The following is a 22,422-nucleotide window of genomic DNA, read 5'->3' on the forward strand; positions in this document are numbered from 1 at the left end:
CAACCCAAAGCACTTCTTGTAGATAGAGGATATATTGGTTATGTCTGGAAACAAAAGTCTGATTTGCTGTCAACAGTGTTCCTGTAAAGATCTCACTCACTAATCACCGGTCGCGGGGGGTGCTGGTGCCAATCCGAGCTGACATAGGGCAAAAGGTGAGGTACACCCTGGACAGGTTCCTGAAAAGATCTGAGAAAGAGAACAAAATAATCAGATTTGCCTATATAGTCTAAGATGGATCATGAGTGATACTTGTTTTAATTATTTAACTTTGTGTACATGCTTTCACTTTTTGTGTGTCCTTTTTACACCCTTTGATTGATGCTGTGTATGATAATGTATAAATAAATTCACCTTGCAATCTCCCTATCCTATTTATCATTACAAGATACATTTAAGAGATTTAAGAATAAATCATCGTGCAGAAAAGAGGAACAGCTCTCAGTGTGCAGACTCTGTGGTGTGCATTGTATGTGCGTCAGTGTGAGCGCTGCCTGTCAGGTGTGGGAGCACCTGTCCCTCATGCTGCCATGTCTCACAGGGTCACTGAGTGAAGGCAATGATGAGAAGAACATCAGTGACCCCGCTTGAGAGGATCAGGGAACTGCAGCTTATACTGAGCAAGAACAAGGAGGCTCATTATCAGGAGAACTCGAATGTTTCCTCGTTGTATGGAAGACATACTAGTATGGTGTAGCTATAGCAAAGCAAAGATGAATAAGATATAACGATCAAGGTCTGATCTGAGCATCCAAGGTGGGGCAAGTGTGGGTCACATGTTTTTTCCAATGTTCCCACCTTTCAGGCTATACTCTGAACTGTAAGTATACATTTATGTGTAGGTTAACTGAGTCAAAGAATTGAATTACAGAATAATGCCCTTGACTGACCCGATGTGACACACAATACTCCTCCATCTTTTGGAAATACTGGAATAAATTATTTTGGACAGACATTGTGTGTGTCATTTTATGTGTGTATGGTGTTGTGTTTTTTTTTTATCTCAGGACCTTGAGTCTGTAAATAAATATAAATCGTCATCATCTGTGTGCAATAAAATGGACACTTTAACTCAAGCTCTTTGGCAAGGTCACGTTTACATTTCGGTTTCGTCGGAACTTATGATGCCTATTTCCTAGTTTCCCGGTCTTAATGCATCACATATTTTATGTGATACAATCTTTAACCTTACAACATCTGGCTGCAACTGTTTAATTTGATTGTATTTGAATATTTTACATTTTATTTTGTGATTTTCTTTTACATTCTGGTCATTTAGATCTTTCAAATTGTTGTTGTTTTTAGCCTTGTCCCTGCTGTTATTGCTTTTATTGTCTTTTCCTTAATGATGTAAATCAATGATTTATTAAGTACATATAAAGGTTTTATGTATGTATGTATCTTGTTAGAAATGATGTCCTCTGCCTGGAACACAGTCTATGCTGTGCAGCAACCTGGCTAGACACAACAGATGTAAATCAGCCAATAGAATATAAAGTCTTGATTGATTGTTCTGATAATTGGTGCACTTAAAAAAAAACAGATTACAACACAAGACACACACAAAAATGAACATAAAACACACCAAGAAACACAATATTTGCATGTTGATATTCATTATTCCGACTTCTTACATGAATAAAAGCTCAAGAAAAGCACTGTACAGTTTGCTTTTCGCCACCCTGCTGTTAAAATAGGTGTCCCATAGGATTATATCTTGTATGTTAAATAGTGATGAGGGCGCGTGGCTAATATTTGCATAATTTATAGACAAACTGTCTATAGTAGCGAAGGAAGTTACGGAAGAGAGAGAAACGTGTCCGCCGGTGAACTTCCTCCGTGCGCTGCCACGTCTGAGCCCCCGTGGTCCCAGCCCTACTTCCTCTGGAGCAGGAGCTACCAGGACAGGACGACGGCGAAGGCAGCGTCAGCAGCGGAGTGATACACTCGAGTTAATAAACGGTAAATTTGAACATCTTTTCCTTCTTTCTTCTCCCGTCGCGGAGGAAAAACATCTGCAGCAGCAGCGCGTGGACCTGAGTAGCACGCGGACAGATGTTTCCACTCACGACTGTCAGCGCCTCGAAGAAAAAAAAAAACATGATTCATTTTTTTTTCGCTTTTTTTCTAATGCAAGTAGAAACAGCACCCGGTTTCCCCCCCTTTTTATCCACTTTTTCAGCACAAAACTTCACCGAAGTTAATTGTCACACATCAGCGGGGGAGATAATAACCACTTTGCCAAGTATGGGAGGAATTTACTAATCAAGATTAGTGGTGTGGCACTGTAGGAGAAGGAGGCGTTTTTACAGCAGACAGGGAAGGGAAAAGCCTGTGGATGTGTTTATATGACTTCATTTCAAACACGAACAGGGCAGTGACATTGAGGGGGCTGTTACCCTGCTAAACACGCACAAAAACAACTGTATCAAGCAGTTTAGTCTGGGCTTTTTCAGCTGTGGCATACTATCTGTTCCATTGTGGCATTAAATGTACTTTATTAAGTACACAGGACATATAATAAAGTGGTGTCAGTGTGGTCTAATGTTGCTGTACTGTACATTAAGAACAATTTAATAAAAGTTGAGTATAATATATTATTTATTTTCCATTTTCATCTTACCACGTAACTGCTATGCATGGTCCCAGTAGATCAGCAGTTTCTGAAATACTCAGAGCAGTCCATCTGTCATGTTCAAAGGAAAATTTTGGGGGAAATGTGTTTGTGACTATGTAATATGGAATTAAACAATGCCATGAATATCTTGTATTTTTTTAATTCATGTAAAATATTTACTGTTAAAAATGCAGAACATTTATTTTCAAATGTTAAATTTTTTGTTAGACTATATAATCGTCAGTCGCAACATTAAACCCAATAACTAGTTCAAATGTTTTGACTGATCTTAAAATGATAAAAATGTCACTCCTCATCCTGTGTTTTCCCCAGATTTGCCATGGTGTCCAGGTTTCCTGTGTGCCTCCTCATTTCTCTGCCAGTCCTCCTGGTAGAGGGCAGTTTATCCTCAGCCACTCCTCCTCCCAACCCTCCTCCTCCTCCTGTTGATGACCCCACCTGGGCTCTGGGCCTGCGCCTGTACCAGGCCCTACGCTCTGACTCCAGCTCTGTAAACACCCTGTTTTCACCTCTGCTTGTTGCTTCCTCACTTGGAGCGCTGGGTGCAGGTGCTGCAGGCACCACGGGCAGCCAGTTCCAAGACCTCCTCAAAAATCCTTCCTCGTCCAAGGCCAGCGCACAGACTGGGGAGCTTCTCTCCACTGCGTTGAAGAGCTTCATCGAAGCCAATGCGACCGCCTTTCACATGCACACATCCTCCGCTGTGTTCTCCAAGCAAGCCCCTCCGGTCAGCCAGGCATTTGTGAAGGACAATAAGGCCAAGTTCAGGCTGCAGCATCAGCCACTGGGGAAAGGAGGCTCCAAGGCTGACCTGAAGCAGCTTCATGACTGGGCCAAAGACTCGCTTGGTGGACTGGAGGCAGCTCCTTTGGAGGCAGAACTACAGGTCAACACTGGAGCCTTGATACTGGCAAATGCTCTATGTTTTAAAGGTAAGCAGAGACAGTGCAGAGCAGATACACAAGTGGAGTTGTTTATACTCTTCATACTATATTTGATCCATAGAAATAATGACATTGTTTTGGTAATAGTAGCTAATATATAATTATTGTTTTAATGCAATCATATGGGGGTTTTGTGTCACACTGCCAGAAAGTTTCCAGATTCATCCTTTAAAGTTGTTATGGTTTATATTAGAGGTTGACCGTTTGGGGGTAAAATCTAATCAAATATAAATGTTTTATAATAACAAATGGTACACAAAATTGAAACTGAATAATGTGTAAACGAAAAAATATAAAATACATGAAATGTATATATGTAGGTTTGTGTAAAAGTACACTTTCCAATCATTTTTAAAAAGCCAAATATCAGCTACCTCTAATATCTGTAGCCTATATTCAAGTGCAACAAATAACAATTTTCCTTCTGTAATCTGAAATAATCCCTATAGTTGATAGTTACTTTCTAATCAATTTATGGACAAATTATTCCAAGGCAGTCGACAGAATATGTTCTATTTCGTATCAAGTCTTTGGCAGAGAAAACAAATTGAGAACACAATTTTGTCTAGTGTGTGTCAAAACAGTCAAAACTGGCTGTGACAAATGAAAGGAATTATATAGTCAACTGAATATTTCATTATTGTGCAGATGCAGCGTCCTGCCAGGTTGGAAGTAGAACCACAACAGAGCAGCTTGGCTGCACTAAGTCATGCTGAAATAGACTGATGTGCTTTGTAATTGTGGAGTCATTTGGAATTATGCAATATCTCTGCACTGGAGTTGTTTACCGCTCTGAGTTAGTTGTCTTAGAATATTAATATGGTGTGCGCATGTACAATATAGTGCTCAGGCTGCACAGAGAGTCTATGTGCCAGTTTGCCCAGTACACTGGTGTGTGCCAGCATTCCCACCTGTGTGCGGCGTGCGTGTCTGTGTGTCTGTGTGTGTGTGCACGTGGTGGACTCCAGCTGGTGGACACAGCAGATAAAAGATGATTCTGGGGTCTATCACTGAGAGCTTATTCATCTTCCATTGGGGGGTGATGTGTCATCTTAAATAATTGAGTAACAAGTGTCCAGACTCTCTTCCTCACTCTCATGCCTAACATCTGTGTTCGGAACGCTCCAAGTCTGCGGCAGCACAGCTTGGCTCGGATCTGTTCTTTGTGACGGGCAGCAGGGGTGAAAACCAGTCAATGTTTGCATGTGAATTCAGTCGGTTCGGAAGCTCCATCTGTGATTCAACAGTCGCGTCCCAAAAAACGTATCCATCTAAACTCCATTCAAAGTTTATAATGGGGCTTGTTTGGCTTTAATTAGACTGTGAAACATTGTCAGTATCTCTGCAATTGGCTTTTAGCTTGTGATGAGTCATTGAAAAATCTACAGGTGGTCTTCAAGAGGGCATAAAACAAACAAATAGAAAGGCTTTTAATTTTTTGTTTTGTTACGAAGCTTAAAGTTAATTGAGCTTGCTATTATTTAACGGTGTTGGCTCATCTTTACCTTCAGCTACAGTACATACATTTAATTAATCTCATCTGTAATCTATGAGGTTTTTTCATGACAAACTCTCTGATTTTTCAGCTTCTTAAATGTAAATTATTTCCTGGTTTTCTTTGTTCCATAAAACAAAGAAATCATCACAAACGATGAATTTTGGTTTGTAGACGAAACAAGACATTTGAGGAGGTCATCGTTTCCGGGTTTGGGAAACACCGTTCAACTTTTTCTGACATTTCATGGACCATATTTTTGGTATTCTGTGCTTCTGTCTCTTTTTTGTGGCACTTGTGTCCGTGTCCTTTTTGTCTCCTGTTCACATCCTTATCTGTGTCCGTCTGCCTCCACTCCCTCTGATTCCTTTTTTTGTTTTGTTTTGTTTTTTGTTTTATGAGGTGCAAAGAAGGCAAAGCTGCAGATGTGAAAACAGGTTGCCAACAGATACACAACCCTTTTTGAAAGTAATATTCCCGGACAGACTATACATTGATAAGCAATTTAATTAATTTTCTTTGTTTGATGTTCTGACTTCATTACAAAATTAGTTTTTCTGTGATCCGACCCTTGTTGCTCAGTGCAGTAATTTTGTAGAAGAAGTATACAAATTAGATTATACAGGAGACTGCAGCACACAAATTAGATTAGGGAAAATTGGATTCCTTTAGTTTTGATTCATAATTTGAAAGTCGTAGATAGTTTTTCTCTTGCTTCTAATAGCCGCCTGTGGTATGTTTTAACTTATTTTATATTTGTCTTTGATTTCAGGGTCCTTAGGCGTTTCATAGCTTGTGATAATGTAACATAATGTAGTGGTTTCGGAGATGGTGCTGGAATTTCCTTCCTTCCTTTGCCTGTGTTTTTTGTTTGTGTCATTTTCCTTTCCTCTGGTTAATTATTCAAAGCTCTTTGCTGTCCCTCCTTCTTTGGGTTTAACACAGCATCCAGAGAAAGGGAAGGTCAGGGGCAATTAGTAGTGAAACATGTTTATAGCAGAGAGATGGTAAAAGCAAAGAGGACTGCAGAGGCAGAACAGCATAAGGGGAGATTCCTGGGTGGGAAGGGGACAAAGAGAAGCAGAGGAGAGAAAATTGGGAAAAAGTAAAGACTGACAACTAAGAAAAGTAAAGAAAGAGAGTGTGGCCTGCTGAGAGAATGAAAGAGATTGACAGATGGAGTGGAGGGATGTAAAAAGCCTTCCATGGGAGTTCCAGTCCACACTAGTTAATTAATTCAGGCTTTGTTCCCGTTTTAGACAAACAAACACTGGAGACGCAAGAAGAGAAATAGATTGTGAATCAAGAAACAGTCGAGAGACAAATTTACTCAAGATAACACAACAACTAGAAGAAGAACAGAAGACATGAGAGAGAACAAGTCCCTTCATATTTATCTAACCTCTAATAATAGCTTGTGTACAATTATAACTAATTGTGATCAGACGCGGAGGAGAGGGAGCGAGACGCTTTCATTGATTCTCCTGGCTGAAGTTTACAGTATGAATCGGTCAATCTTTGACTGATGGGATTTCTTCACTGTGCAGCTGTTTCTTGGTTTATTGTTGGATGGACAGTGATGGATTCTGGTTTCCAAGTGTCCAATAAAAGACCACAATTCACAGGAAACTCAAAACTGGCCCGCCTGGTCCACAAACATCTGCAACCGGAGACCTCGTGAATGTGCTGTGCAGCCCAGTGGTGAGGTCATCAACTCCGCCCCTGCTTGATACCATTTCACAGCATTTACACAGAAACCGTTCGCCATCGTGACAACATTTCAACGACACGGCTGCCACTTTGGGTAGCCCTCAGCAGAAATTCCAGCACTATCACGTTTCTCCCGCTGATGTTACAGGAAGCGAAGCAAATGTCTGTGACTTGTGCTGGCATGCCAGGGAGGCAGAAGCACATGTCATTGTGCTTTTTGATTGGCCGGGCTGGTTTTTGAGAGAGCAAGCTTTTGTGCTGAAACTGTTAGTCGACCCCCAGGAAATGACTGTAAGGTCCAGTGTGTAAGAATGACACAAATCTCAAGCAAGGAACTACAGTGGCCTCTGCATACCAAAGAAGATGACTTTCTACTTTGTTTGCACAGTGAGTTTTGGCTTCAAAGCTGGCCTTCTCCACTCAGGCTGCTGTAGAAACATGTCTGCACAAGATGTCGACTAAAGAACTTTCGAAAATATTTATTTGGAGTCAACAAAACCAAGTTTTGTTTTTCCGCCCAACATTTACGTGGAGGATAAAGCCTTACACAATGACTGAGTGAGGATTCCTGCAGTTGTTTTTCCTGGTATGATCCATGGAGACCAGCGAACAGAGCTTTGACCTTAGCGAGCCAATGACCTTGTCTTTAGTGCCACTGAGTATTTGTTTATGCAGTAACGTGTCTCAACCATCTTGTCCTAGAACATGTTATACAGACATTTCAGTTTTCCACACAGTGCATCATACTGTACCGCCATGGGACTTTTCTGATTTTTGATGTGTGTTGACAACATCTTGCTGCATCTGTCACCCTGTCATTTGTTAGACATAGATTTTTTCCCCTCAGGGGGAATTTGCAATAACTTAAATCATCCGTCAACTTCTTATTTTTTGCTTTTACTGGTCTAAATTGTGTCTGCCCTGTCCTTTGCTTTATGTCTTAACACCTGCACAACTAATGTCATTAGTCATCAGAGTAAGATGTTGTATATTCTAACTTGATGGTGATCTTGATTGTCATCTCCTTTTTTTTTAATCTTTACAATGTTTAATCTGGAGTATATTTTTTAATAATTCATCAAGCAACAGATTTGCTGTCAAATGAGGGGAATTTTCTGCTTTATCATGTTATAAACTGAGTATTGTAATTGTGTTGTGACAAAACAAGCATTTAGAAGGTGTCATCTTGGACTCCTGGAACTTGCAATGGGTATTTTTGTTTTGTTGTTCTGTCATTTACAGATGAATCAGTAATTAATAACATGGAGGTGGGGAAAAAAGAAGCCTCTGCACACTTTGTCCAATGCAGGTATTCAATAATAAAGCCGCACAAATTGGTCTCTAGACTTTCACCTGGATAAATGAGGCATTAGAATTCTTTTGCCCTCCTTACACCACAGCATTGTGTCATGATTGCGGTGATCTTTTGAAAGCGATGGATCAATAAAATCATAATTAATTCCAGCCCTCGCCGGGACCTCGGTGTCATTCATAAAGAGTGACATGCAGTAAGTACAAGTCATAATCTGTCGACCTCCTCGCTCCGTCCACCGTGCCCCGCTCTATTCAGTGTTCCAGCAGGTTTGACGATGTGTTGTGAGGCTATTACGGCGGTAATTCCACTGCTCACACCCGCTCCTAAATTGACAGCTGTCACGGGGTTAGCAGGGCCAAGTGGGTTGGGGTGAACACTGAAAAGGACGCTGCCGCCTGAAGGACCTCATAACAGGCTCAGTAAAGCACTCCAAGAGGTGGACAGTTTTAATTGGCACTTAATATTGATGATTTATGTGGAGTGTCACATTAGTCACCGTGTGTGAGGTCTGTATGTGTTTTCCTCAACTTGTTTGGCCTTGTTTAACCTTTTCACCCGTGTCCAATATTTAGCATTTACCTACATTTTCTCAGTGTTGACTGCTCTGCATTTAAAGTGGCTGTCCATGGCTGTGTGTTTGTTCAGGCCTGTGGGAGAGAGAGTTCAGCGATGACAGCGTAGACCGGCGAACCTTCCTGGGGAAGAAGTACACCAAAGTATTGATGATGTACAGAGCAGGTAAAAACACTGTCTCAACCTCTGCCAAGTATTAAATGCAGTGAAACTGAATCATACTTTTGAACAGCGTGAACATCTGTGAGGTCCAAACTGCCTCCCTTCTATTTATCATTGTGAACCTCATCATTTATTCAGCAAGCTTTTCATATTTTATGTATTAAAGCAACAACAAGGCAGAAAGAATTTCTGCTCTGCCAGCACTAACAGCCATGATTCTTTGTTTGTAATGTTATATTGTAATGTCATTTGTAATTCATGAAAAAGATTGTCTGTGGTCCCATAGACTACATAAAAGTGGACAAAGTCTTCTTGTGAAGCATAGTAAGTAGGAGAAAAGGGGGCATTTTCACTTGAATTATAACATCAGTAAACACAAACATTTGTATATATACACTCTGTGTGTGACCCTCATTTTGTCCACAGATTCAATCACGTTATGTTTGAATGGATGTCTTTCTAAGACCAGGCAGGTGAGAACCAAGGGTTGCATCTGCTAAAAGCAGAAAAAAAAGGCTCCCCTTCTTCCCCATCAGTGCCTCCTTCTCTTGTCTCCTCCAGGTTTGTACCGTCACTATGAGGACATAGAAAACATGGTGCAGGTTCTGGAGGCGCCTCTGTGGGGAGGCAAGGCCAGCGTGGTGTTCCTGCTGCCCTTCCACGTGGAGAATCTGGCTCGGCTGGACAAGCTGCTGACCCTGGAGCTGCTGTCCAAGTGGCTGGGGAAGACCAACACAACCAGTGTGGCCATCTCGCTGCCCCGAGCTAACATTAGCAGCAAGCTCAGTCTGCAGGTTAGTGCCACCGAGTTTGAACAGCTGAAACATGCAGCACACACAGATCTGAAAAACAGCAGTACATTCTAATACAGTATATACATAACATGACGTTTTGAGTTTGCAACTGACATGCAATGTTTTATAGCTTTAATGATTGTTTAACCGTCTGTGTCAAGAAAATGCTATAACGCTTTTACCAGTAAGCTTGTGATTTATAGTGTCATATGAGTCTAATATATATTAATTTTTAATTCATGGTAAGTTGCTCTTAATTATTAGCAGTTGACCCTGACAGGGCTGTTTGTAGTCTGTTGCTCCGTGATTCACTCTAGTTCTTTGTTTAAAAAGCATTTTAATGCTCTTGTTCGCATGAATTATTTAGTCTATTTCAGGCTGATGTATTATGGTATTCCTGTGCACAAAGGCAGGCAGTGTTTTTGAGAAATTTGGCTGACATCAAATTCCTCACCTGATTGATAATCTCATTAAGGAAGAGCTGAGAGGCTTCAGTAGCTTTCTTTAATCCGTCTGTGATACTGGTTCATTTTAGGTTCATGTCTTAGTTTGTGGCTGCGCTCTCATTTGCCTCTCCTATGATGTGCATACTAGTGCTTCTCCAAATGCCTTGGCTGACTAACATAGTTTTAAGGTAAACTTAGTTTTAAGGTCAGCGGGCAGTTGTTGTATTTACTTTCTGAGGGATTTTGCAGGTGTTTGTGAGTGAGCAATGTGGCTTTTTTCTTTTTAGTTAAGCCGGCCCCACACAAGAGGATAATTGACCGGATTTCAGTCCCGATATGGCCCTTCCAACAATCGTGGGTGCCTTCCAATTTGAGGCTGGTTTTAACAGATTATCTGGCCAAATAATCCTGTACTGTGAGGGGTTAACAGTGTGATTTCAACATCATCACATGCATCAGAATTGTTCCTGATTTCAAATCATACACAGCTTTTTTTCTTGTATTCTGGTGCTGTCAGCACTGTCAACAGTCCCCCTCCATGTCTGCTTATATTCTGAAGTCACGTTAAATCTTGCACGTTTCTGTGAGATCCCAAATCCCTGCTATTTCCTCCGTAAAATCGCTTGAGTGTGTGTTCTTGCGTCTTCCCTGGATCGTCTAGTCTGTGCCTTCTCAGGATTAAAACATTGAACATTGGTTACAAACTTAGTTGTGTCTGTGGTCTCCCACGTTTAGAAAAAAAAAAAAAAAAAATCAAGTCATATTTGAAAATCCTCTAGCGTGTGTCAGGCTTCAGAGCCATGTTGCCTACATAATATTCTCAGCACCGTGAACTGGGGTCGTGCAGTTTTTGTAATGCTGCGGTGCAGTTTGACAGGTTTGATCCTTACATACATCCATAGTTATACTTGACTTTGTTCTCTCCCTCTTATTCATTTCCTGTTACCACACACTGATACAATTTTTCATACCTTTAAAAATGCATTCATCACTCTCATATTTATTCTTTGTCGCCCTTATCCTCCTCTTAGGTTCTTCTTCTTCTTCTTCTCTGTTCTTTTATTCTACCTCGGCCTCTTCTTCTCAGTGACATACATTTGGCTTATCTTTTCTTTGCCATGAAGAGTTATTTTTTTCCTCCATTCATGTGTCTCCCCTCTTTTGATTCTGTCTCCTCCCTCTCTCTCTCTCTCTCTCCTTATGTGTTGCTCCTCTGCCTCCATGTTGTCTTGTGTTTCTTGCTTGTCCTTTCTTCCACCTCCGTCTTCCTCCATAAATTCCTCACCTGTGACTTCTCTTTCGTGCTTATGTTTCTGTTGTCTTCCTCCTGTGGCTCTTTACTGCTTTTTGTCAATGTAGCAGTGGCCTGACTTACCCTTTCCGGCTCATTGCAGACTCAGACTCAGGTGAGTTCAAATGTCACGCCTTCACACTCTTCTCCTGCCTGCCTTGAGATGATGGATTTCCTGCACTCACAGTCTCAGACTTTTAAAGCACACCCTGGCTGCTAAAAGGATAAAAGAGTCCTGAGGATGACCATGACATGTAGCTAAATTCTGATTCCCCCCCCACACACACACACACACACAACATACTCCAACATCATGCCAGAGCTCAGCTGTTGGCTCAGCTGTCTCTGCTCCTGTTTGAACATGCATGACTTTTGTTACGTTTACATCTGTGTCCCTTACCTACTTAAAACAGAGACTCCTGGAAAAGGCTACTGGCTTTTTTTCCTTTTGAAAATTCCCGGTTTATCACACAGATAATCAGACGTGTCTTCTTTAGGCTACTTCATATTTTACAAATTTATCATTTTTAGATATACTTATTTCTTCCTTTATTTAAGATTTAAGAGTGATTTTGTATTCATGAACATCCCCGAAATGAGTTCCACTTGTTAATAGTTCCCCTTAGCGTACCTTGTTCCCCAGGGAGTTTTTTTTTTAATTGCTGCACTTCTGGGTCCCACCTCAGTGAGTGCAAATGCATGGAGAGATGCTGTGATTGACGAGAAACGTGACACCCTGTTCCGTTATTCTCTTTAAAGGATTAAATATCACCAGATCCACAGCTTCGGTGTGTTTCTTTCTCTTTCTGTAAAATACACAACACAGAGCGAGTGTAGAAGTTTTTTTGGGTGTGTTCCAGCTTGCAGATAAGGATTAGAAGTCACCTGTTGCATCTGTGGACTTTTCAAAGACGCCATTAAAGAGGCTTGCTGCCGTGTTTCAGACTCTGCTCTGATTTTTTCGACCTGCTTGAAATCAAGCCTGACTGCAACAGCTCCGGCCAACTTTAGCCACTCAGTGAGCATGACCATGTGGCTGCAGCAGAAACAGGAATTCAAGTTGAAAATTAAGCCAGTTTTCATGTCCAAACGTGTACTGTGTGATCTCACCGTCGCCAGTCAGTCGTGTATCGTCAACTCACAACAGTGGCAAGACTCCCACTCACAAGACAAGAGTTGTGGAGTGCACATTTTAAAAATCCTGTGGTGTAAACTCCGCTTAATTGGGTCTTCTCAGTTATGACACATCCTTCCCCGATTTGTCATGTTTCATTAGTCTCCAAAAATCTTTTTTTGTCAAAAAAGATACGTGGCACCGGCCTCAAATATAGCAGCTGAACACAACATATATTCTACATCTGATCATGCTGTGGTGTGGGTAAGTCCTGTGTAACTTGAATGATCATGTAGTATGACGTTTTAGGCATCTAGGTATGGAGGAAGAATATTTTTGAAATAAAAACACATAGCTGTGGAAGGAGCATAGGTGGAGCAGCAGGCAGGCGGCAGGTTTAGTCGCTGCTGATGCTAATGTGAGTGCATGGGGGTTGCTAAGGTTCACGCAGGCCAAACTAAAGGCTGCTGACTGGGAGATTAGAGAGTTGTCAGGCTGGCGGTAGAGCACGTACTTGACCAGGCCACAGGGTCTGTAGCGAAGGGGCCAGGGCACAGACAAGTTGCACAAATCACATGTCTCCTTGTCTTTGAGAATGTTCCTCTGATGTGATGTCGAAAACAGAGTTTCCTCTTGTGCTACTGACTTTACCACAGGTCAAATGTTTTCTTTTGCAGTTGAATCACGGAGAATCTAAAGGTTCCATGAATATGTTTTAATGCTTTCCGACAAGGAGATTATGTTTTTGAAGAAATTATTCATGTTGGGTTTTTGTCAAGCCGGCTTTTTCTTGATCTCCACACTAATGCTTCTGGTTCATAAGTGTATTGATGATTAATAGATTAGACATTGTGATCATATGACAGTGGCGTTAGTGAGCGGAAAGTCGGTAGTGTGTGACCTTTAGCACAGGTCTGACATCTTTCAAAGAGCTTACAGACCTTGAACGTTCTCCAGAATTCAGGTTGTGGAGCGACGGCTGATCACCCCCTCAGTGCAGTGTTTGCCATTTAAATCAGGCTAATGAGAAACCGCTGTTGTACCCTTCTCTTTGCTAAAGAGAGAGGAAGAACACGAGAGATTCTGAAACCATAATGTTGAGGAGGCTGTGGTGCACATGATGATAGTAAAGATAGCATTTGATGATCAAAAATCAGTCATTGTTTCTCATTTGAAGGACATGCAGAAGTGATGCATTGCTAATTTGGCTTTGATCGGTTGTTTTCGCAGACTGTGCATAAACTTGACTTTACTGTTGTAAGGAAACCCATTTCCCTGGGGCATGCTACGCTGACTGGAACATATTAGCATGTCCTCTTTAGATGTACATCGTAACCTCATCATGGACTGATGAAATCCACTTTGCGTCTTTCTAGTTTAACAAAGCCTCTCTGTAGTGATGTACTGCCATGTTACTTGGCGAGCAACAAACTTTTGACATAAACATTGTCAGGACACTCTGGGGAAAAGGCTGTAATCTAGAACTAAGGCTTGGAACAACTGCTTTTGACATGGCCGTGACTTTGCCAGTTAAAGGAAAAACATACTGTTGCACAAGCGCTTTTGTCTCTGCAAGAGATTCTGAAAGACAAAAGGAAAAGCTATTCAGTAAATAACTAAAAGAAGCCTTATGCTGCTCTCATTATTTAACGTAATTATGGATAAACACTTCAATGTTTTGGCGTCTGAGTCGCCGACCTGTCATGCGCTGTGCTCCTCCCTTTGCTCTCTCTCGCGTGAAAAAGAAGTGCGTTTGAGGAATCACTGTGAAAGAGCTTAAGCCCTGAACAAACCCTGACCGACCCCTCTGGCCACTGACAGCCAGACATTTTTTTTCTCTGACAATCATTTTTCCAATTGCATCAGGCAAATAACTGCTCATTACTGGGCGTAAATACTGTTTACCACACTTTCTGTCAGTGCTGGGGCCAACCGTGGACTCCTGGGACGAGAGGACAGCATCTGGACAAACAGAGGATCATAGTAGAGTGTGTGTATGTTTGTTCTTCTATTGATGTGAGGACCCGTTTTTTGCCTGATGGTTAACTATAGGGTGAATTGCGAGAGAATGCATTACATCAATGACAAAGATGGGACTACAAATGGGTGTGTGTGTGTGTGTGTGTTTCAACTTAAAGTCTTGCTCCCTCTAACTGTAGCAAATGAGAATAATACATTCATGCATTCTGAGTCACATTGTGCTAAATTGCCACATCTTAAAGCACCTATTCCCACCTTCACTTCTGTCCTCTCTGTCATCAGTCCCAGGGATCTAATTCCTTTTGTAGGTCTAACATCTGACTCTAATACAGCATCACTCAGTGGCACTGCCATGGTTCTGGTGACCTAAATAGGAGTGACATTCGGCAGGCGAGTGGAGGTGGAACTGGAGAGGTGGAGGAGGACGAGGGGGGTCAATGATTGCTTGGGGACAAGATGGAAAGTGTCACCAAGGACTATAAATAGCTGAGAGTTGTGCCTTTTTCCTTTCTGTCTGATTCCATTTTCGTGGTATTCTCCTCTGCTGAAGGGCAGACAGTGTTGTAGTCTGTAGGCAGAGATGGAGAACCCTCTTTACAAGCTTGGTCCAGAGATTACTGAGTAAACCTCCCTCGCTGCGTCCCCCCCTTCACCCCTTTTCCCTCCCTCTCTGACCCAGTGCTGACCAGGCCCCACATATAAACACACTAATGGCTGAGCTTGAGCGTCATTCTGGCCGTATCTCCACTTGGTGACTAAGATGTATGAGTGTGCACCGTAGAGCTCACTCAATCATGGCTAATGAGGTCAAAAGGCCATCAAATATTTACAAGAGCATACTCGGCAGTATACAGTGTCGAGGGGTGGCTGTTTTAACACAGCTACTACGGCCCTGCAATATATGTATTCATCAAATGTTTTTCATGGTCATTAGTTAAATATCTCTCTGAAAGCTACAGCTTTTTTTTTCCTTGTTTTCATTTGTGGCAAAGATGTCCTTGTGGAATTAAAAAAATAAAAATAAACAAGTAAATGAGTGTACTGACTGTGTGAAAGTGGTAAAAGCCCATATAAATAAGAAACCAATAGAAGTATTGCTGATGAGACTCAATAAAGAGACAGCGAGGCTTTGAAGCCTTGAGAGCTGATGGTGAGAGAGTAAAATAGAGGCTTTTTTAATGCCAGTGTTGAATAGGTCCTTGAAATGGAGCTGTGATGATGCTTGTGCCACGTACTGCATGCTCGAAACCACCCACACACAATGTTCAGGGCAGCGTTGAATTAGGAAGAACATGTCTGTAGTTGTTTAATGCTGCTCAGAAGAATAATTTGGGGTTGTAGGTCTGCCCTAGTGCAGTGAAGAAAAGGAGATATTTGTTTTCTCTTACTTTATTACAGATGTTGGGTTTGTCCTGATTTGAGCAGCACAAATTGGACAAATTGCAACAATTATTTAAAAAAATCTTCTTCTTTCTTGCTTTTGCTTTCTTGTTTCTGTGTATTTAGACTTGTGTATCACTCTCACCAAACCACAGGGCTCATTCATGAAATTTCTTTCTTTCTTTCTATCCTTCTTTCTTTTCAGGATTCACATGGGGTATTGCGCTCATATCAGTGGACAGATTGGTTTTGCACTCAGTGTTATCACATTACTTTTTTATTTTCTGCTCTCACAGTTCAAACAAAAATACTCCCAAACTTAGTTTGTATTTCATATATATAATCTACCAACCAGCCACTTAATTCTCAGGTGCACAGGTCACCTAATAAAGTAGCACCTGGTTCGGTCTTTTGCTCCGTTAGGTTGGACGTGATTGACTAGTTACAAGTGGTGATTTTAGGTTCTGTTGCTTTTCTGTCATTGTAGAATATTGATATTTTCTCCTTTGCACACCACTCACTGTAAAGCATAGAAATGGTTGTTCCTGACACGCTCCATTGCTCGCTGAAATCACATTTCTTTCCATTCTGATTCTGATGCTCTGTTTGATGTTCAGCAAGTCATCTTTAACATCTGAATACATTGAGTTACTCTTTAGATATTTGCTGGTGAATGTATTTGAGAATTACATTAAATCCATACCGATTTAGCATTATTATTCATTCATTTTGCCAATATGACCTCAAAGATGAATTTTGTTTGGGAGACCCCCAGGGGGGTACCCTGTCCTTCTTCCCTTTCTTCCTTCTGCCTCAGTGACTCCTCACTGACAGACCTGCGACAAAGCTGCCACAACCTTCCCCTGGAAACTCCCACAGGTACCAGCCGACAAGCTACTTAGTGGGCTCAACTATCAAGCTGAAATAATGTGATGCAGTGGGATGCACGCCTCAGGCTTGATGCCATCCTACCTCAGGCCTGCTTGGATTGCACTGCTGTAGGCCAAGTAAGCTACACACACACATGCATGAGGAAACCACCAGCTGACAATGCCTGTGGCTCTCACTCACAGACAAATAGCTCATTGATGCTGTATGTGAGGCATCAGCAAAGTCGGCCCAGTGCTGTTCCATCTAAGATTCATGTGGTGTTTCAGAGAGAAAGGGCAGCCAAAGAGCATCTCCCAGAGGTTCTTCTTTCTGTATAATGCAGTGCCACACCTCTGCAGTGCCTGAGTCTTTCCTGGGCTCCTCTAACACTCCTGGCCTGTTTCCCAGCTCGCTGCCACAGGGTCTCTTAATTTTTAAAGACTTTATAGCTTGAAAAAAAAAAATAAACCAGGCGCTTTTGCCTTGACAGGCATACAATATTACAGAAGGGGCAGGTCATCCGGGGTTGGCACTTTATACATGTGTCATGGTGGAACCTGCATTGCTGTATATAATATAAACGGTGTCTTTAAGAATACTGGTGACGGAGTGTTAGTTACATAGAAGTACAGTAAGAGCTGCTTTTTTTCTCTTACACACATTTGAGGAGCCCACCGGTTTAAGTTTGTTTCTGTTTCTCCTACAGACGAGGAGCAAAAAAACCAAAAACCTGAAATGAACACCAAGTAGAGTGAGAGAGAGCAATGGATACAAAGGCGCGTTGGCCTGTCAAAGAACGAGACGGATGTGGAAGGAGGGAAAAGACTGCGTTAGGAGCAGAGAGAGAGAAACAGCGTGGGATAGAATAGAGGCATGTTGGGCTGATGAAGGATGGGGATGCCAGGCGGGTGGCAGTGCAGCAGAAGAAGACAGTGATGTAGTGGTCGCGGGTGGAAAAAATAAGAAAGAGTGGGGGAATAATGGATGAGGACAACAAAAGTGCATTAGACAGGAGGTGGCGTGTGTGTTTCCGTGTAGTGGGAGCTTTGCGTTAAAATACAAGAATGGGAGTGACGGATGCCCGTTCATACACCCACTTGTGTAGGTTTAAGTTAACATGATCCAAGTTAACTTCCTTTTGCATGCACATCTCAAATATTAAGCAGAGGAGCAGATATTTCAGTTCAGTTCAGATCTGTATTCTCCCTTAAGAGGGGGATTTGGTTTGCAGCAGTGGTTAAAAGGACACAAAATATTGTGTTTGTTTTTAAAAACGTCCAACGAAATATCGGCAACAATAAACAAATAAGCAAACAAAATGTAAACTTGGATCTATTGCACTTTGCCTGTATGTCCAACCTGAGAGGAACAATTTCCTCCCACAGAGGATGATCACTGCTGGCTAAAATCAACCTCTCCTTTCTCAATAATTGTATGTTCCAAATTTCTGACATAGATGGCTATTTTTCATGGAAACTAAGCCGTATTATAAGAATAAAAAGAGAAGTCAAACTCTGTGATGCAACACCTGCAGAGCATTTACATTTACAGGCAGACAATCCTCAAAATGATTTAATTTTGTCTTTTGTCAGCCACTAGGAATATTTCCCACTAAAGCCTTTAATCAGCTAAACTTGAAACAATGCTACAGCTTTTCTTTTAGCCATCGCCTTCCGCATATCCACACACAAGCCCACACTCATACCCACGGATGCTCTCATCTGGCCCTCGAAGATGCCTGTCACTGTGAGTGGCCCTCTGCCATTGCAGGATAAACTACCTGTCATGATGACGCCTTTCTGTGGAATTCATACCTGGCAAAACAAAGGGGGTGCTGAGGTCATGGGGCATCACTCTTAAATTATTCATCCTCTGCTTCCTCCTTGCGTCTCCTCTCTGCCTGTCGCCCACTTTGTTCTGCCAGCTCGCAACAAGGGCATCTGTCTGGCTCTTTCCCATCTCAAATTCTTGAGATAGAAAGTAAATAAACATCATGGTGAAAAATTCCCCAAGAAAAACTCACGACTGACTGTCTGTCCTGAAAATGCTTATGTTTACATTAATCCTGTGGAGAGGTTCGGTAGGGGCAGTGTACGGCTCACAGCATCATTGCTCTCTTTGTCTGCATAATTGATCCATTTTTTAGCAATTCCTTTTTTACATTCACTTGCTGGACTTCTCCATGTAGAAGACCTTAAGGCAGAACCTTAAATTCCTTTACTCTGGTGTTTTCTAATTCCAGAAACAGTTGCTCGCTCTGGGCTTGACTGATGCCTGGGACCAGAAGGTGGCCGACTTCTCTGGCGTGTCTGGCGGAAGCAAAGGTAAGCTTCACCTCAGTGGTGTCCTCCACTGGGCGTCCCTGGAGCTGGCTCCTCAAGCTGGGAAAGAAGAAGCAGATCTAGAGGAGGAGAACATAGAAAAGCCCAAGATGTTCTATGCAGATCACCCGTTCATCATCTTTGTTCGAGACAACACCACCGGTGCCTTGTTGCTGATGGGAGCCCTGGACCACGCAGAGGGAGAAGCTCTACATGATGAACTGTAGTGCCCTCCAGCCTCTGTCCCTTCACTTTCTGCTCTGTTTCATAGTCTGCATATAAAAATGGACGTAGTGTTGTGGTTGAAAAGTGAAGCCTGGGAAGTAAGATGGAAGTAACAGTTAGCCAATGGAGGGAATATGCTGTTTGCAAAAGGAACTGTGTTTGAACAGAAGTCTATGGAAAAATTGTCTTGAAGAAGTAATGGTCTCAATTGTTAGTTCCATGTGACATCTGTGAATGTACTCTTTTGACACTGCTGTGATGAATTTTGAGGCTACATTTTACAACCACAAGATTACTTCAATTTTTATACACATTCTATGTTGTGTCTCTTCATCTCTTGCACTCGCACGCTGGTTTCATAGTCAAGACGTTGCCATTCCCTCTGGTACAGTTTCACATCAGACTATGTCTTGCTGTCATACATTGACACTGCATAGTCTCGCACTGACTGATGCTGCCACTGCCATACTCCCAACTCTGACATAAACAATGACACCTACTTAAATGGAAATATTGGGTAAGACGATGACTGTTACATGGAAAACAACAGATTTGATTGACTTGATTCCTTGACCACACTCCCTCTCATTCAATGGCTTAGTGTACAAGTCAACACAAAACAAAATGACAAACTAACATGCTGACAAGCAAAAGTGACATGACACAGCAGTGTCAACGAAGAACTTTAACAAAAACAGCCTTACAGTGACACTTGAATCTTCACAGTCAGACAAACACCCGGGCAATTTGTGTGTGTGTTGACACATTAGGGATGCCCATGTGGTCGCTGCCAGCTAAGGCGGGGTCTCCTGGGCTGGATCTGAGGAAGACTGATGGGTCAGCCAAGTGCTTATTGATGAGCCAGCTTGATGCTAATAGCCATAATGAGTCACAATGTGTGTCAACAACACAGAGAGGACAGAGAACCTTTGAATCTCTTGAAACGATTTGAGGGATCAATGATCCTGCCGTGTCGTTGTAAATAAACATGAAGTGTAACAACTTGATTTTTAGGATGCGTTCAAAGAGGTACTAATTGTAACTTGTGTACTTGGTTTGTTTTATTTAGCACCATGATGGATGAATATGTTGTGGAATGAATGGCAGTTGTTACTTTTGGAATTATTATTATGTATAAAGATGCATCTTTTTGAGTTTTTTTTGTTACCCTTTTTCCGCTTTGGCTACACTATATTTCAGCTGACATAGGGCGATAGGCGAGGTACACCCTGGACAGTTCGCCAGTCCATCACAAGGCCACATATAGAGACAAACAACCATCCACTCACGAACACGGTAAATATGGAGTGCCCAATTTATCTAATCCCCATATTGCATGTTAATATCTAACTACATCTTTCTTGACCACATTTTTTTTTCTTAACCCTGTACTAAGTTCGTTGACATTGAGCCTCAAGTGTGCATGCATCAGTTATTTCATTTTGGAAGTGACACACTCACAGAGTGCCTCGGACGTACGTCACCAACTTTTTCAAGATCCACCCAAGGTATACATGAAGAGAAAGGTAAAATTTGTTCCTTCAATTTCTGCCAATGAATAGAATGAGAAATGAGAAATGAAATACTGTATCTGAATGAGTTCATTTAAAAAAAAGAAAATCTGCACTGTACCTATTGAACCCATGTTAGTGGTTTGGTAGCTTCCGTGTTTTATACTGGGATAGTTTTCAATTGTTGCTGGTTTTCCATGAGTCTACACACCTAATGGATTTTGTCCTAGATGTGGAACAAACTACAAAAAGAAGTGGTGCAGTGAAGGTGAAATTCAAATGTGTGCCACACCCGCCCCGTTACAGTGCAGAGCGTCTAGACACACAGCTGTGTGTTACACTGTAGCTTTGTTCCTAATTTAGCCCTCTGCACAGGTCTGCTCGGCAACAGTGTGCATGTGTTCATGGGCTGCTTGTGTGTGACTTAAGCTACCACAGTGACCTCTCTGGTGTGGCCTCTTGTGCGGCAGAGACATGTAAGCGGCATTATACTTCTGGTCTACCCTACACTGTATAAGCCCGGGATATCAATTCAGACAGGCTGATGATGGATCCAAGGCTGTCTGCTGTAAGTGCATCACTCCTGCTCATTCCAACACCAGCTTCCCACTGACTCACCTTCACACCACATTTGGTGCAGAGCCCCGACAAACAAATGCATGTTCACATCCGCTCACAGGAAGCCAGACACGATCTGACAAGGAAAATATAATGAAGCTACTGTACTTCTCAGTAATGTGGAGCAGCTGTATAGTGTATTCAACTATGTACCAATGTGTTTGTTTTTTTTAAAAAGAAGCCTTTCACCAATAAAATATCCTTTGTTGTCTGTAGAACTGTTTGTGTTGCCAGTCTGTTGGTCATGACAGGTTTTTATTTAATAAAATTCCCTCTCAGTGTGCACAAAATCTAAAACATGCAGTGCAAACTATAATTTTTATGCACTTTTTGTTTATGTGAGTTTAGGTTGGAAGGATGATCAGAGCATCTCCTCAGCTTATATGGTTTAAAAAAGTCAAGGGAATTAAACGTTTAATTTTTTATGTTTGGTTTATTTCTAAATGAAAGATGATGGAGAAGCTGGACCATAAACTTCTCTGTTGCTGTCTCAGGTTGGTTCAAGTGTTGGACAATCAGAGTGGCTGCCAAGAGTGTGATACAGCAAAAGAGCATTAAAGGCAGCGTCATCCCAAGTACAGCAAGGCGCCTTTAGAGGGAATCATGAAAGCGGCTGGCTGTGTTCATATGGGGGTCATCTTACTGATAGGGATGCTCCAGGGGCTCTGCAGCTTTCACCTTGATCTTTTTACAGCTTTGCAAAAGTAAGAAACTAGCACACGACACATGGAAACCAGCAGAGTTTTGCACTTGCTGTGTGGTCTATGTTATGTTTATCATTTTTATTTTTATATATATTTTATGTATAATATAAAATGAAAACAATGTGTGTATACTAAGGAACATGGCGAAGAGGAGAAAAAGAGAGATGTGATACATTTGGCTTGATTTTTAATGAAGATGCACTTTTCTATTTAAATACCAGAATGGCCTTCAGACATAAATTAAACAAACAAGTGTTTACATTGAGCTTTCAGAAAGGCTGGTAAAGTCTCCCTGAGACTGCTGATAACTCAGCAGTTAATTAGCTTATTA

The 22,422-nt window shown here is 41.8% G+C and overlaps 1 protein-coding gene across 2 annotated transcripts; it reads left to right on the plus strand.

Moving 5' to 3' along the window:
* The first annotated feature begins 1,859 nt into the window (after positions 1-1,859).
* On the plus strand, positions 1,860-21,602 carry serpinh2 (serine (or cysteine) peptidase inhibitor, clade H, member 2). Of its 2 annotated transcripts, none has more exons than XM_044022662.1 (5): positions 1,860-1,962; positions 2,951-3,570; positions 8,748-8,840; positions 9,399-9,631; positions 18,955-21,602. In XM_044022662.1, the coding sequence occupies exons 2-5, from the start codon at positions 2,958-2,960 to the stop codon at positions 19,258-19,260; spliced, it is 1,245 nt and encodes a 414-aa protein (XP_043878597.1). In that variant the 5' UTR covers positions 1,860-1,962; positions 2,951-2,957; the 3' UTR covers positions 19,261-21,602. The 2 variants fall into 2 exon arrangements, with proteins under 2 accessions (XP_043878597.1, XP_043878598.1); XM_044022663.1 differs by lacking the exon at positions 1,860-1,962 and adding an exon at positions 2,222-2,245.
* Positions 21,603-22,422: the final 820 nt, after the last annotated feature.

Source organism: Solea senegalensis, linkage group LG3 (genome assembly GCF_019176455.1).
Source record: "Solea senegalensis isolate Sse05_10M linkage group LG3, IFAPA_SoseM_1, whole genome shotgun sequence".
Taxonomy (NCBI): domain Eukaryota; kingdom Metazoa; phylum Chordata; class Actinopteri; order Pleuronectiformes; family Soleidae; genus Solea; species Solea senegalensis.

Coding starts and splice junctions, on each gene's coding strand:
- serpinh2 (XM_044022662.1), top strand. CDS start 2,958: ATGGTGTCCAGGTTTCCTGTGTGCCTCCTCATTTCTCTGCCAGTCCTC. Junction 3,571..8,747: donor AAATGCTCTATGTTTTAAAG/GTAAGCAGAGAC, acceptor GTGTTTGTTCAG/GCCTGTGGGAGAGAGAGTTC. Junction 8,841..9,398: donor ATTGATGATGTACAGAGCAG/GTAAAAACACTG, acceptor TGTCTCCTCCAG/GTTTGTACCGTCACTATGAG.